Genomic DNA, 14,593 nt, shown 5'->3' on the forward strand with positions numbered 1-14,593 from the left:
TGAAGCATTCAAAGCGCAGAGATGAATCGGAATGACGGTCGTTTGGAGCAGTTGTTTTGTGTGTGGAATCGAGGCTGGAAATCGGTGATTAATCGTTTTTATTCAGTGTGATTTCAATATCAATCAAAATAATCATGATTATGACTTTTTTTCTCCATAATTGCCCAGCCCTAGTCAGCATGGCCCATACTCCACAAGGAATTTCACAATGACGATTGGATTTAAAAAAAAAAAGTTGCAAAAATGGAAGTGCTTTGACTTAAAACTATCTTAAATCCAAACTCCTAACCTAAAACACTTATATTTGAGATCATTTGTCTCCATAGAAAGAAATTGAGATGCTATTAATCTGATAAACCCTTTAATGTCCGACTCGTGTGCATGCAATTCTTGGTTTATTATTCCCACTTGAAATTTCCTCGAAATCTTGCCTCCCCCTCTCTTAGGACACCGTGCTTCTCCCCAAATCGGCGTCGTCTCCCACGGCCCACCCGGACCTCGGCGGCGAGGGGTCCGAGCTGTACGTCTTCAACACGCCCTCGCGGAAGGCCTCCGTGGAGTCGCAGATGCGCAACCTGTCCATCAGCTACGACATCCCGCCCACGCCCGGGGCGAACTCCACCTACCAGGTCCCCCGCACCTTGTCGTCCTCAGAGGGCGGCGGGGACGTCGTGCCCCCTCCCAGGCCGCCCAAGCCCACCTCCGGACCCCCGCCGCCCCACGCCGAGCGCTCCCCAACAGACACTTACTACTTGCCCCGCTCGGCTTCAGAGACCGACGGAAACTACTGTGTGCCAACAAGTGCCGGGAATAAAGCTTTACGCAGCAACACTATCGGAACTGTCGACTGTTCGCGGCTACGCAAAGGTTTGTATTTCTCGCATATTTATTTATTTGGGGAATCTGCACAGGAGCGTTATCAGACCCATATTGACAAAAAAAAAAAAAGATTATTCTGATATCTTAATTGCCTCAATAATTTTTGAACGTTTTCGGAAAACGGAAAAGAAAAAAAAAATCAACAAATGGGTCCAGTTTCCTCAATTCAATGTTTCACAAATTACCAGGATCTGGATGACTGAGAATCTACACAGACAAAAAGAAAATTATGTTGATCTTAAAGTTGTAACCCCCCATCCCCCCATAAAATGTTGACTTCCTCCTCCTCATCTTCCACCTTGTCCTCCTTGACGTGTTGTCATGGGTGTTGGTGCCGCCATATGATGATCACTTGAATCATCTGTGTAAGCAGGTGGTCAGTTCTCATCTCTGCTTCAAGTCTTTGCGGAATGTGTTAAATTGTGTCAGATTTCCTATACAGTATATTATGACTGGTGTTATTATTCTTGTTATGTTTTTTAGATTTTGGTTCCCAGGACTGCTACGACATTCCCAGATCATTCCCATCTGACAAGAGCTGCTCATTCGACTTCAATGAAAGTTTCAACAGCTACTTTGTGAGTTGGACACTTCCACAGCTACTTTCTGACTTGTATGGTATGGTTAACCCCCCCCCCCCCCCCCCAAATAATCACCCTCACATTATTTTGAAGTTTATTCTCGTGTAATTTGAAATCCTTCCTCGTAATAAACTTCATTCTTGTCATATGGAGATTTTTTGTAAGCTTTTGTTCGCATGAGTATATTTAGAAGAAGGATCGAATAGACATCTGAAATGTCACGATCCTAGGAATGTTGGGAGGTTCGGCAAATGCACACATAGGAAAGCTTTTGGATGAAAATCAACATCTTTTGAAGCGATCGGCTTTAAAATCCTTGTCGTAACAGCAAATGGCCGGTGTTTTCTAGAAAAACAAAGGCATGGTACCTGTGGGCAGTCAGTCCACTGAGGACGTGGACCAGAACTACGTTCCCATGAGCGCCAATTCCCCGTCCCACCACCACTCTGGCAGCCTGTCGGAACCCGTTCACGAGACCAACTACGTGCCCATGACGCCGAGCACCATGGAGTTCTCCTCGCTGGGCAAGCAAGTGCCGCCACCCGCCCACATGGGCTTCCGTTCCAGTCCCAAGACGCCGCCGCGGAGGCCCATGCCCAGCGACTGCCAGCCGCCGCCCGTTGACCGAAACCTCAAACCGGATCGCAAAGGTGGGCCCATGCAATACAGCCCATCGCGCCGCTACGGTGGTACCTCCAAGGTCCGACGCATCCCCGTATTCGATTTGGTTCACTGTATAGGCAGTGTTTTATGTAACCATTTCACTAATAATTAAGACCGTTATGCTATCATATAAGTAGAAGTCACTATTAATAGATTAGAAAAGATATTTGCATCAAGATTGACAATTGCATTTTGACTCGTTAAGTATCTTTTTTTTATACATAAAATTATGATTTGGTTTTTTTTTATGCCACTTTAGTCTCATCAAAATGCAACTTTTTACTTTTAATCTTTAAATTTTTAACGACTAATTTTTAATTAATGACTTTTTCATTCTTAATTTTATGTCTTTAATTAAAAAATTTTTTTTAAAGCTCTTAAAATCTAAGTTTTTCCTTCTGGGTACCACTTTAGGCGTAAACCAATTTTTTTTTTTTTTATCTCGTGAAATCAAATCCTTTTTCTTGTCAAATGTCAACTTTTTTCCTAATAATATTACAACTTTATTCTTGTAAAATAAAAATGAAATTCTAAAATTACAAATTTCTTTCTCATTAAATTACAACATTTATAAATTGTAAAATGACCTATTTTGTGTGCGTGTAATATTTTGAATTTAATAGAGTAAAACTATTATTTTTCCTTGTGAAATGCAAGTTTTGTCACATAGAAGTACAATTTTATTCTACCTTTTTATTGTAAGATGAATTTATTTTTTTAAATCAAATTCAAACCTTTTTCTCGTAAAATTGCGTTATTTTTGTTGTAATATTAACATTTTCCTTTGACATTTGTCTTGTAAAAGTACAATTTGCTGTAATTTACCTTTTCTATTGTAAAGTAAAATTGTGTTGTTTTTTTTCACCTAAAAATACACATTTTCTTTTGTAATGTTACAAATTCTCTTTCAATATTAAGGCTTTACTCAGTGTAAAACGTTTTCATTCCAAAATAACCTTTTTATTCCGCCAATCTAGCCATGCCTCCATTTTTGGAAGGTAACTAAAAATGTGCCTGCTTGTTTAATTTCACACTCGCTGGTTGAGCAGGCACTTTGGAGAGATAATATTTTGATACAAACAATAAAAAGTACGTTTTCCATCATATGAGCACTTTGCAGGAACTTGAAGGTACCACTTTCCATTTCCGGGGCTGCTTGCCTGGTTGATGTGTGCCGAATTTACAGTACACGTCGCTGACTAACCGTTTGTGTTTGTGGCCTAACCAATTTGTGTGTCTGCTTGAATGTCAGTTCTTAATAGCGTGAGTCCCAAATGCATTAACTTGCCCATCTCGTCATACCACATGAATGAGTTTGGATGCTAGGTGACATCCTCTGAGAATCAAAGACACACTGAGCTCCTTTGTCAAAGGGCTCCTGAAACCGAGGCCCTGCAGACTGTTTGTCTAGAAGCGGCCGGAGGTGGCGGTGAAGGGTTGCGTGGGGTGTTCGGTTGTTTCCTCGTGCCATGGGGTGGCTCAACTCGGAGTGGTCACCTTCCATCCCCTTTGTCTCCCGGGCGTGAATGGAGCTCTTTGATGAGGAAGCCCATAGCGAGGGGGAATAGCCATGTGGGCCGAACGCTGAGTAACAGGCGTTGGGGTCAGAGAGGACATCAAAGTTGCATACCGAAACCACAACAAGGAAGCGGGAGTTGGGTGAGGCTTGAACCCTAATCCCTTGGGGGGCAAGGGTACCTGTATTCAGATTTTTGTGGTACAGGTTGCACAGTTCCTACAAGGAACGTAGTAGCCAAGCGACAGGAAGCATAACTGCCCGTGCACTCAAGGCACGCGTGAATTTGGTAAACAACCAAGCAGCTCTGCGTCTGCAAAATGGACAAAACTTTTGATTCTTGAATTATTTGAACTATATTTTTAGGTTAAATGATAACATTTATTCTTGTAAGTATGATTACAACTTGATTTTCATTCAATTCCAAGCCTTTGAAGTACTACTGTTATGAGGACTCTTCTCATTTTTTACTTGAAATACTTAATTTTCAAACTAGAATATTATACAATGTTGTGTGTTTTTAAAGATGCACATTTTCCCCCTCTCACTATTATAAACTTGTCATATTAAATTCAACATTGTGTTATGACTTCCTTATGAAACTACGACTTGCTTCTTATTGCGGCTTTTGATAAAATTGTTACCGAATTCTCATAAATTTACACCTGATATCATAAAATTATGTCTCACCTGTCATATTATTGATAACTTTTTCTTGAAACATTCCAACATTGCACTTGTATAAAATCATTGTTTTTCCCTTAATATTGGGACTGTTTTTGGCAAGTTATTACGCGAGTCAAATTGTTTTTAAAATGTTCTTCATATGCTGACTTTATTCTGCCCTTAAAAATACACCGTAACGCATTTTTGCGTCATCATTCTTGTAAAATTATTCTTCTTGTAATATTCAGAATTTTTCTTCCTTTTGATCTCATCCGACTGTAGTATTGTGGAATTTTGACTTTCTATTCTTGTTACATTGCAACTTTAGTCACTGTACATCTATTCAGACTATTCGAAAAATGAAGGACAGTTTATAGCCTGTCTCAACTATTTAGGCAGTTTACTTTTGATGGACCAAGTTAATGATCCAAAACATTGTAAATTGTCAATCTTGAATGAGCGCCATGTGCATGTCAGTTGAGAACACGTCACTTTTTTTTTTTCCTTGCCGCAATACGCCTCCGAGGACTCGCCGTGCTTCAGCACAGCCCGTCATGCATGCACAGCTGTGATGTCAGTCTTTGTGTGGGAAGCCGTGTGGTGCATGTTTTTTTCCGGGGGTGGCGAAGGGGCAGCATGGCTCTTGTGTTGTCATGGCGATCATAATCAGGGTTGGTGTGTAGTGGTGGGGGTTGATTTGGATGTCGAGCGGCTTTGCATGGCAGGGAAGTTGGCAATGATGTGATTTGAAATGATTCAGTCTTCTTTCGCCAATCAGGTCAGAGTCCGAAAGTAATAAGAGCAAAGGGTGTCGGTTTAGAGCGAACCGACTCCCAAACTGTAGGAGAGTTCCCGCGAGGAAGACGCAAGGGTAGGTACTCCTCACTGAAGCTGTGATGTCCTCTTGTCTTTCTTTTGACTTGTTTGCATGTTGACAGTGGTGTTTGGGTTCTGTCGTGACTTTCACAAATGACCGTAAAAAATTTTTTGCCTCGATTTGGTTCTGAAATCGTCACCCGCTCCCTCGTGTGAGGGGGTTACATTTGACACCGTCGTCACTAACTCTTTATTAACACTCACCAAAATCACCCTAAAAATCAATTTTTCTCTGTACTTGTGTATAACACAGTTTAGCTGCTATCTTTTATAATCAGTGAATAATATGCATAAATAAAGATTCAAAGCATTCCAATAAAATGTAGATGCTTTTAAGTCCTGGTTTAAAAACGGTGCTCTCTTCCCCAGACCTTTAAGGTCTTTCAACTTATTACTTTGCTTTGAAATCTATTTAACGGTTTGTAACTACGTTTCAATTGTGTACATTTAATTGGAGCATGTGAATCGTTTTGAGTTATGTTGTGGATGAAGCGCGCAGTGAATTAGTGATTCAATATTTTTTACAATCTCGAGGTACTGTACTACCTTGGTTTTGGTGAACTAAATAATGTGACAACTTTTTTTGGGGGGGGGGGGTGTCCGGGGGGGTTACAAACGAGAGCTATTTACTGGATTTTAGTCCAAAATAGTATGATTTCTTGAAGTCCCTCCTCTCAGTTTTACATCCTTACTTGGCACCAAGGTTTCACCAGATGGCTGCAATGTGATGTTTTTGTGTGAAAAGATATTCACAAAATAAACACAAACGCTGAAGCTTGTCCACGGACACGTCACGCAGAGTGGCTAACGAGTTAGCCCAGTAAGCAGCCAGCGTACTCCACTCATTCGCTGAATTGCGCGTCACTCAACAGGCCAGACCACGCCTTTTAAAGCTATACTCACTCAGCAGATGGTCTGTACATTTCACCGCAGTTACTTCGTCCCAATATCTTCTCTTTTTAAGTTGTCTTATATTTGACATAAAGTGAAATATACCTCCAATGATGTTAATATTATTCCATAAATAGCCCCTAATTGAGTAAGTAACTATTGTTTAAGACATTGACCCGAGATGAATAGAATGACATCACTCGCATGGTTGGATACCTGACACGTCATGCCTCAAATTAACCACCCACTAACGTTGCCTTGTTTTGCTTCATATTCCAACGAAGTTGGCCGTCGTGTTGTGTCAGTGACCCGTTGTGCGTTGTTTCAGGGAAACCCGCTCCACTGGAGATCAAACCTCTGCCTGAGTGGGAGGAGCCCTGCACGCCGGTCCGCTCGCCTGTTACTCGCTCCTTCGCTCGGGAGTAAGTGTGCAACAGTCTTCGATGTACAGTATTCATTTTTTTTCCATTGGTAAAGGTGACTACAACCAAGGGTGTGTTCACACAATTCGGACATATTATCGTATATTGTGTTTCCTCAAACGTATTACCTCATCAATTAACTGTTGAACAAATAATCCCATTCACTTTAAATGGACAGCACTTTAAAAAAAAAAATACATACTGAAGACTTCCACTAGGTGGCGGTACTACAATTGTCATCTGACTCGTCTTTTCATTTACTGATGATCAATGAAATATTATTTAGACAGTAAGAGAGAGAAAATTTGTGGATATATAAAATATAAATGCCGGATAGTCTCTGCAGTTGGACAAATTAAAACCTCTGGCCATTTCCCGAGGAATACGGCATTGCTGGGTTTTTTTTTTGCTAAATCAGTAAAGCATGAGATTTGGTCACTTTCTTCCGGGAAAAGACCCTGAGTGTGAACACATCCTTTTTTTTTTTTTTTTTTTAAATACACAGTTCTGTAGTAGATACTAAAGCAGCCACTAACCTTTCATGCATTCGTGTAGTTGACTTTGGTGACCACCGCACGGCTTGTCCCGGGGATCCCCCCCCCCCCCCCCCCCCCCAACATTTATGTAACACTGCACGCCGAGCGCTATTTCTGTGTCCAATGTCGCAGGAGGCTGTTGCGGTCTTCTGTTTTTGTGTTCGCCATAAAGGAGCTGTGTGTTGACTCGGTCAGTGTGTTTGTGTGTGAGTAAACATTGTGAATGCTGCTCAGTCTCTCTAGGTTCCCCATGCCCGCCCGGCCCCCGTCAGTGCATAGCACCGCCTCCAGCACTGACTCCGAGGACAGTGATGAGAATTATGTAGCCATGCTCTCTAATATGAAGAACCAGTCAGACGAACCAGTATGTAACACACAACTACTCCTAACAACTATCTACGTATGAAATACATTGTACTCTTGATTTGAAATTTTTCAAATGTGATCTTTTGCGGGGTTATTGCTAAACGGCGGTGCCTCCGATTTATTCAAATAGGTCGTCAATAACCTCTATTATAAAGCTGAACGATTTTTTTGGGTGGGGTGTATTTTTTCTAGGTATGTATTTTTCTCCTAATTCATATTACAATAAATAATATCGGATCTATTGTGCATTCTGGTGTACCAAGATGAAGGCATCAGTTGTGACATCACACGTATAGGACTCCACCAATGGATGTGACACAAATTTATCATCGCAATATGTGACCGCTGACCGGCACTTAAGTTGTCCCCGCAGCAAATTTAATTCGCTTTCGCCGTTTATTGGACCTTGGAGGGACCACTGAATGCATTTATCTGGGGAAAAAAAAAACTTTGTAAAGTATACAAGACTAGAAGTCCAAAAAAATAAAAGGCATCGCAACACTCATTCAGAGACCAGACCAGAACTTAAAATGGCCGTTGAAATTGTCGGCTTTACTCTGTGATTACATCACAGACATTCCCTGAAAGAGACAGTCGCCCAATTTTCGAGTCCCTGCTCATCTCCCAAAGCCAAACATTGACAGTGTGGTGGACACTCCAGATGGACTCCTCCTTCTTTTTCCCCTCCTCCCTCTTGTTCCACTTTGCTTTTTATTCTCTTATTTCTATTCCTCTTGCTTTTCAGGTTTTCAATTCTAGGAAGAAATCTTTTGTTTGGTTTTTGTGTGCGTGTTTTAACTTTTCTCCCTGAATGCAATGCCTTCTAACGCATCCGCAAAGTTGATGTTCCGTTCTTATTTTTGAAACGCTTTTTTTTGTTCTTCCTTTTTCCAGCCACTCACCACCTTCTTTGCCGCTCAGTTATCCCTCATGGTCTTCATTTCTTTGCCTTCATTTGTTTTTACCTGCTCTTCTCTTCTTTCCTCCGCCCCTTGCTCCCACTTTTTTTTTTTTTTTTTTGGCGTAGAGAGGAGTCCTTCTACTGCACGGTCCCCATCACCCCCGTAAAGAGGGAGGTGGAGGAACTTGACACCGTAGAGGAGGTGAGCAGGGTGGCCTGGTTGGAACACGTCAGAGCCACCGATTGGGTGTTTGGTGTATCTTGAAGTGGATTTTTACTTTATTTTTATTTGTGTTTTATTTTTCTTGATGATTAGAGGTGTTAGCTGCACGTTACGTTGGTTAGCATTTCACCATCCTCGTTCTAATGACTCCACCTTACATGTAGTTTACACAATTAACACAACGCCAAGGTCCGAATTTGTCAAGTGTTGTCACAATGGCACAAAAATGACCAAAATCAACGGGATTGGATTCAGTGACATTGCAAATCATATTTCTCGCATTTTCTGTTTTTGAGTTACAGTGGACCAGCCAAAGTCGAGCATTTAAAAAAAAAAATCAAGTCGAATTAATCCGTTCCTGCGTCAAACTGGCGCCATCATAAAACCTTTTATCAACTGTGGTACATTTTTCAAAGCTAACATTTTCTCTTTTTTAACAGTCATCCCGGTAAGAAAATAAGTTGGACCATTTTCGTTTGTAATTTAATAGAATTTTCAATCATGGAAATCGATAATGTCTTCCATGGTCAAATTGTCGCCACCGTAAAACGTTTCTCAACTCTCCAAACATTTTTTTAAAGGAACACTTGTGCATTTTTAACTGTTATACAAGTGTAAAAGTAAGTGAACCACCATTAATCCGTGAGCCAAAATCATTTTTACCCTTTGGGCATGATGGAAATTGAATGAATCTGTTCGCTGATTAAACTGTAGCTCCCATAAAATAGTTATTTCAGCAAAGTACTGTACTTGCACATGTAACTGTCATGCAGGTGTAAAAACAAAATTCAACACCATTTATAGTCAAACGATGACAAAGAGAGGAACAGTCTATTATGCTGTATACATCAATGTAGTCCAATTCTAAATCGTTCGGCTTTAGAGGTTCCACTGTACTGTTGGGCTACAATTCAGTAATACCAGAAAGTTGTACGGCATTTTTAATATATTTTCATGCTCAAACCTTTCATCTCAAACCATTTTTTTGTTTTTGTTCTTATTGTGACAGCACAAGAGTGCCTTTTTCATCGCTGTAGCTGGCTTGTTCCTCTTCTGTCAATGAGATGTTGTTTTTTTCCGCGACTGCGACTGTAGAGCACCAAGCTGGGCGCCCCAATGACGGTGGACGGCGGGAGCAGCCCCATGGTGAAGCCCAAGGGAGACAAGCAGGTGGAGTACTTGGATTTGGACCTGGACTCCGGCAAGTCCACTCCACCTCGGAAGGTAGGCCGACGTTTGTAAAAAGCTCATCTCACGTTTGTTTGAAAGGCTCAATGAGCATTTACCCTTTAATTCCGAAACAGAAGGCGATATTTTTATATTTTCAATTTCCGCCAAATTCAAAGTGCAATGTTTTTGACACAATTGTAAAACCGTATTTTCCGCACTATAAGGCGCTTCGGATTATAAGGTGCACCTTCGATGAATGGCCTATTTCAAAACAGTTTTCATATGTAGGGCGCACCGCATTATAAGGCACATAGAATAGAAGCTACAGTAGTGGCTGCAGTTGCACGATGCAGCCACTAGATGGAGCGATGCCAAAGGAATACAATACAATACAACTTTATTTATACAGAGCTTTTTTTTTTTTTTTTTTGCCCCAAATTTCTGTGCTTCCACTCCACCTTCCTATTTTAGATGAAGAGCAATGGCTCCGGCATGGCGGCGTCGGACGAGCGCGTAGACTACGTGGTTGTGGACCAACAACGGACGCAAGCCCTCAAGAGCACCCGCGAGGCCTGGAACGACGGCCGCCAATCCACAGAGACGGACACAACATCCAAAGGAGCCAAGTGAACTTTTTTTATTTTTATTTTTTTTGTTCCCATACACCCAAACTCCTCGTCCATCACGGCGTTTCCATTGCCACTCCCATATCTTCTAGTTTTTGCACTGTCGGCGGGATTTTGCGGAAGTCGGCGGAGCGACCGGACCAACCACGCTCATTCGTCAACTTTGACTCGCAGGGTTTTTTCTATTACCACTGGTCGAAAGACGCTGGTTGCGAACAGCGACGGGAAAGAAGTTATTTGGGGGGGGGAGACTCGTAAGTGTCACCGAGCGCTTCGGTTGGAGTTTGGAGTTTTGCTTGCGGTTGCAGTCCGTTGGCATCACGGACGACTGTACAAAAAGTGTTATGTATATAAATCGGAAGAAGTGTCTTTTTTATTTGGCCGGAATATTTAGCATGTTCGACTCGGAAGGTGCGCAGATTCTGCAGGGTAGAATCCTGGTGTACGGTGACGACGCACCGTTCTTGTTGTTGGCGGCGATTATCAGACTCTCATCGACTGTGAGCTTTTCCAACAACGCCGACACTTTTTCTATAAGTTATGCAAAAGTTAGCGAACAAGTTCCGAGCGTTGAAATCAGGTACGCATACTAACAAACTCTAAAAGTCATCACTAATTTATTTCAGCGTAAGTATTCTCTGGACGTAGAATGTTTCCACGGTCCAATCGCCTCATTTCTGACCCCTCTTAGGTTTATTTCAGACTGGTTACTATCGTCAGGAACATAAAATGGCCTTACTAACCTGTGAAACATCCCAAAAGTGTGCCGTCAAAGATGTACATATTATTATTATTATTATTTTTGCCATTGATTAAATTTAAAGTGTATCTTTTTTTTAAGTGCCTACTTAAAAAAATAAATAAATTGACCTTCATTGGACTTTTTGGTTCCGCCTGCAGTTTCTTTGTGATAATGAGCTGCTAAGTGGACGATGCTTTTTTTTTTTTTTTAATCTTGCAAGAAAAAAAATGTACAAATTTCCAAGTGGACTAAATAAAATCCAAAACTCAAGCACGGGTGGTCTTTTGTTGAATAAATGTAATTTTCCACACTGTTTGGAGTGCTATAACAAACGTCACGTTTGGCCAAGACTGACGTCCATCTTACTATGATGCCAAACGCCATAGTTTCACGTTTTAATTTTTTTTTTAACATACTGTTAGTTCAAATGGATGGCTCACAATACAGTATTTAGACAACGAACCCAAGTACTTCACTCATGCTGTGACATTTGTGTCTTGCTTGCAACCTTTATTTTTTTATTGTACTTATTCCTGCATGGTTTACCAGAAATGTCCACTAGATGACGCTGTAGTTTAAAGAACTGAACATCCCTTTTGTCATTACGGGTGGCTTCTTCCATGTTGGTCTCGGAAAGTTTTTCAAATTAATCATTTAAATCCCACTACAGAAATTACCTGCTATATTTATTAACGGTTCGTCTATATTACATGTGGATTATGCTGTGTAATCTCTGCGGGATCCACCGTAGAAGTAGTTCTCATATAATTGAATACTGGATTGTGCTCGATAATAATGCAGTCTAATGGCAACCTAATGATGCGTTGACCTTTAAAAAACGGGCGAAAGGTAGCGGAACGGATTGAATATATGTTTGTCAAAAAGCAAAAGAGCAGTAAAGGTGTTTTTTGAACCGAAAGAACTTTTTTTAAAAAGGCAAAAACAATTCTACGTGAGCAGGTGGATCAGGAACGTATGCATTACAAAAACGAAGTTTCACTTTACAGGAAACGATGGCATATTTGACGATCTTAGTATGTTTTCATCAAATATTTTGAACCTATCCTTCGTGTGATGTCACGTCAGTTTGTGTAATCGATTTAATCTTATTCAGGGCTACAGACTGCCACGAAATGGTGGCACTTTGCTCCAAAATTTGAGGCAGTGTCAGTACATTTTTCATCTACGAGGATCTATGCGATCAGAAAATTAGCTTTTTATTTTTAATATCTGCTCATAGATATTTTTGGGCTTCTGACAAACTTCCGCTCAACATTTCGAGGCCACTTATCAGTAATAAAGCGAAAATGAGTGGACTGAATATTGATTTTGCGAGTCAATTTACAGCGTGGACCCCTAAATTTCAGATTAGGGGCCACTGTGCTCCAAGTAAAAAAAAAAATAAAATAATGAGCCTCGTGTTAATATCATTATCGTTTCGTGAGCGTGTGTATATTTGAGGCATGATGTTAATGCAAACTGATGCTCTCCATTTGAAGTGCCTTGCTGACCTCTTGTGGTATATATTGTGCAATTACAAGCTGACTTTAGAACGTGAGTGGAGGGGACCCACGGTTTTTTTCCTTCTTCTTTCGTGATCCTAAAACCTTACGTTACCAAGAAGCCGACGCGTCACATGAAAACACTATCCTAATAATATAAAGACGGGTGAAAAAAAGCTGCCATATGCTAAACTGTCATGCTCTGATCAAACAAAATGGCGCCACATGTTTAGCAATTCCATTTGAGCGAAGCACGGCGGGGAACCGTGGGACATCGTCGTCCAATCTGCCGCACGTCAACGTTAGCCAACGTGTGACGGAGACATCTGCGTTGATCGCGATGTGTGCTTTGAGAGGACTGCTGGCAAAAAAATAAATAAAATATGACGGCTCCATGAAGGAAACAAAGTTGGTAAGAATGCAAGATTATAATGCGTGCAGTGTCAATCAATGCTCCCACCCAATAAAGAAAAAAAACTCTTGACATTTTGGGGGGCATTTAGTTGCATAACGTGATTTGTTGGCATGTCTTGTGTTAATAATGCATTTGGGCCTGGTATTAATGTAGACCACGTGCGCTGGCTTGGCGAACAACAGTCCCTCCAGAGGCCCATTTGCCCTGCAAGGCCTAATTGGGCTGCGTTGCTCGGTGGCCAATTGATGCGTCCTCTGCTAAGGACACTTGGAACCAGACCAGAACTAATACTAATTAATGCCCAGCTAACGGCCCGTCATAAAGAATGGCCCCGGTTTCAATTTTTATAAGCTGCTTTGTGGAGAGTAGATATTTTCATCATCAAATCATCTTTCATGCTATGCTAGAATTGGAGTCAGTGGCAGCATTTTGGGTCCACATAAGAGCTGACTTTAAAAGGTTTCATACAAGATGACAAACATTAAATTGAAGATTTTCTTTTTTGGGGGGTGGGGTCCTCTTATTCACACATCATCAAATTTGTGGTGGGGTGGGGGGGGGTTGCCTCCGTTGTTTCCACAAAACCGTTTTTATCCACCTGAAAAAACATACAGTTCAAGTATTTTTTCAGGGAATTGTTTTAAGTATTTTTGAGGAGGATAACATTGGAATAATATGACAAAAATGTTCATTTTTTTAATTTAAAAAGTGACTATTCTCATCGCATTCCGTTTATTTTTTCTAATGCAGTGGAATCCCACATACTTGTGATTCACCACTCGCAGATTTACTTCCTCGAGTCCCCCCCCCCCACCCACCCTCAATAATTAATCTACTGTACTTAGTTTTGCAATTGTTCAAGTTAGAAGTCATACCTATGTAGCATATAAATTCAAGTTATAAGTAATTGTTCGAATGAAAAATGTTGCCCATAAAAAGCTATTCGTGGAGGAAATCTGTTTTTTAAGACCGAGTCTGGCAAATAGTTGGATGTCTCCAACACTGCGTATACAGTAATTGTCGGTAAATGTGTACAGTATTTTCTTCCGAGCTTGACGTGTTCTGCTTGTCACGTTTGTAATTAGCGTTGCATCTGCTCCCCTGGAAAAGAGCCACTTACAGGTTTCAACTTCACTTGGCGTCACGAAGCCACATGTCCCTTGACGACGCGAGCAGTTGGCACGACCACACGTCTCGAACTACCTCACTTTATTTATTTATTCAATCTCGCCGATGTTTCCGCCTTCGCGTGACTTCAACTGGGCTTTCCCGCCTGTTCAAACGAGACTTCTGTCCGCGTATGCCTGGCTTGACCTTGGCTTATCAGTTCATCTTCACAAATGCGGCCGATTTACAATTGGGAATTCTACGAGGATTTGTGGGGAGGGAGAATCACAGTCAGCCACTGAAAACGAGAATGGAATAACTCCAGTTGTGTCAATTTGCAGAGAAATATTTGACATATGCCTCCAATACGATCTGGAGCGTTTGGTTAACTTGCACTTAACACTTTAAGGCGCTGGTCCCCAACCCCCTGCTGGTCCGCGGGTCATTTGGTACTGGGCCCCACAGGAACAATAAATAACTTACATTAATTCGAGCCCAAAAAGCCGGACTT

The 14,593-nt window shown here is 41.3% G+C and overlaps 1 protein-coding gene across 12 annotated transcripts in view; it reads left to right on the forward strand.

Moving 5' to 3' along the window:
* The window catches only part of gab1 (GRB2-associated binding protein 1), a 47,719-nt gene extending 36,391 nt beyond the window's left edge, over window positions 1-11,328 (forward strand). For 6 of the 12 annotated variants that reach the window (XM_086119914.1, XM_086119917.1, XM_086119919.1 and 3 more), the window contains 8 exons: window positions 447-867; window positions 1,363-1,457; window positions 1,810-2,110; window positions 5,084-5,176; window positions 6,401-6,494; window positions 7,265-7,394; window positions 9,616-9,744; window positions 10,162-11,328. In XM_086119914.1, coding sequence (XP_085976040.1) covers window positions 447-867; window positions 1,363-1,457; window positions 1,810-2,110; window positions 5,084-5,176; window positions 6,401-6,494; window positions 7,265-7,394; window positions 9,616-9,744; window positions 10,162-10,320 — 1,422 coding nt within the window. In that variant the 3' untranslated portion in view covers window positions 10,321-11,328. Of the gene's footprint in view, window positions 1-446; window positions 868-1,362; window positions 1,458-1,809; window positions 2,111-5,083; window positions 5,177-6,400; window positions 6,495-7,264; window positions 7,395-8,290; window positions 8,500-9,615; window positions 9,745-10,161 lie in introns of those variants that run through there. The other 6 variants (XM_086119915.1, XR_015101817.1, XR_015101819.1 and 3 more) reach the window with 6 other exon arrangements.
* The last annotated feature ends 3,265 nt before the right edge of the window (window positions 11,329-14,593 follow it).

The sequence above is a fragment of the Hippocampus guttulatus genome, chromosome 9, assembly GCF_054856545.1.
Source record: "Hippocampus guttulatus isolate MCC_2025c chromosome 9, RoL_Hgut_1.0, whole genome shotgun sequence".
NCBI lineage: Eukaryota > Metazoa > Chordata > Actinopteri > Syngnathiformes > Syngnathidae > Hippocampus > Hippocampus guttulatus.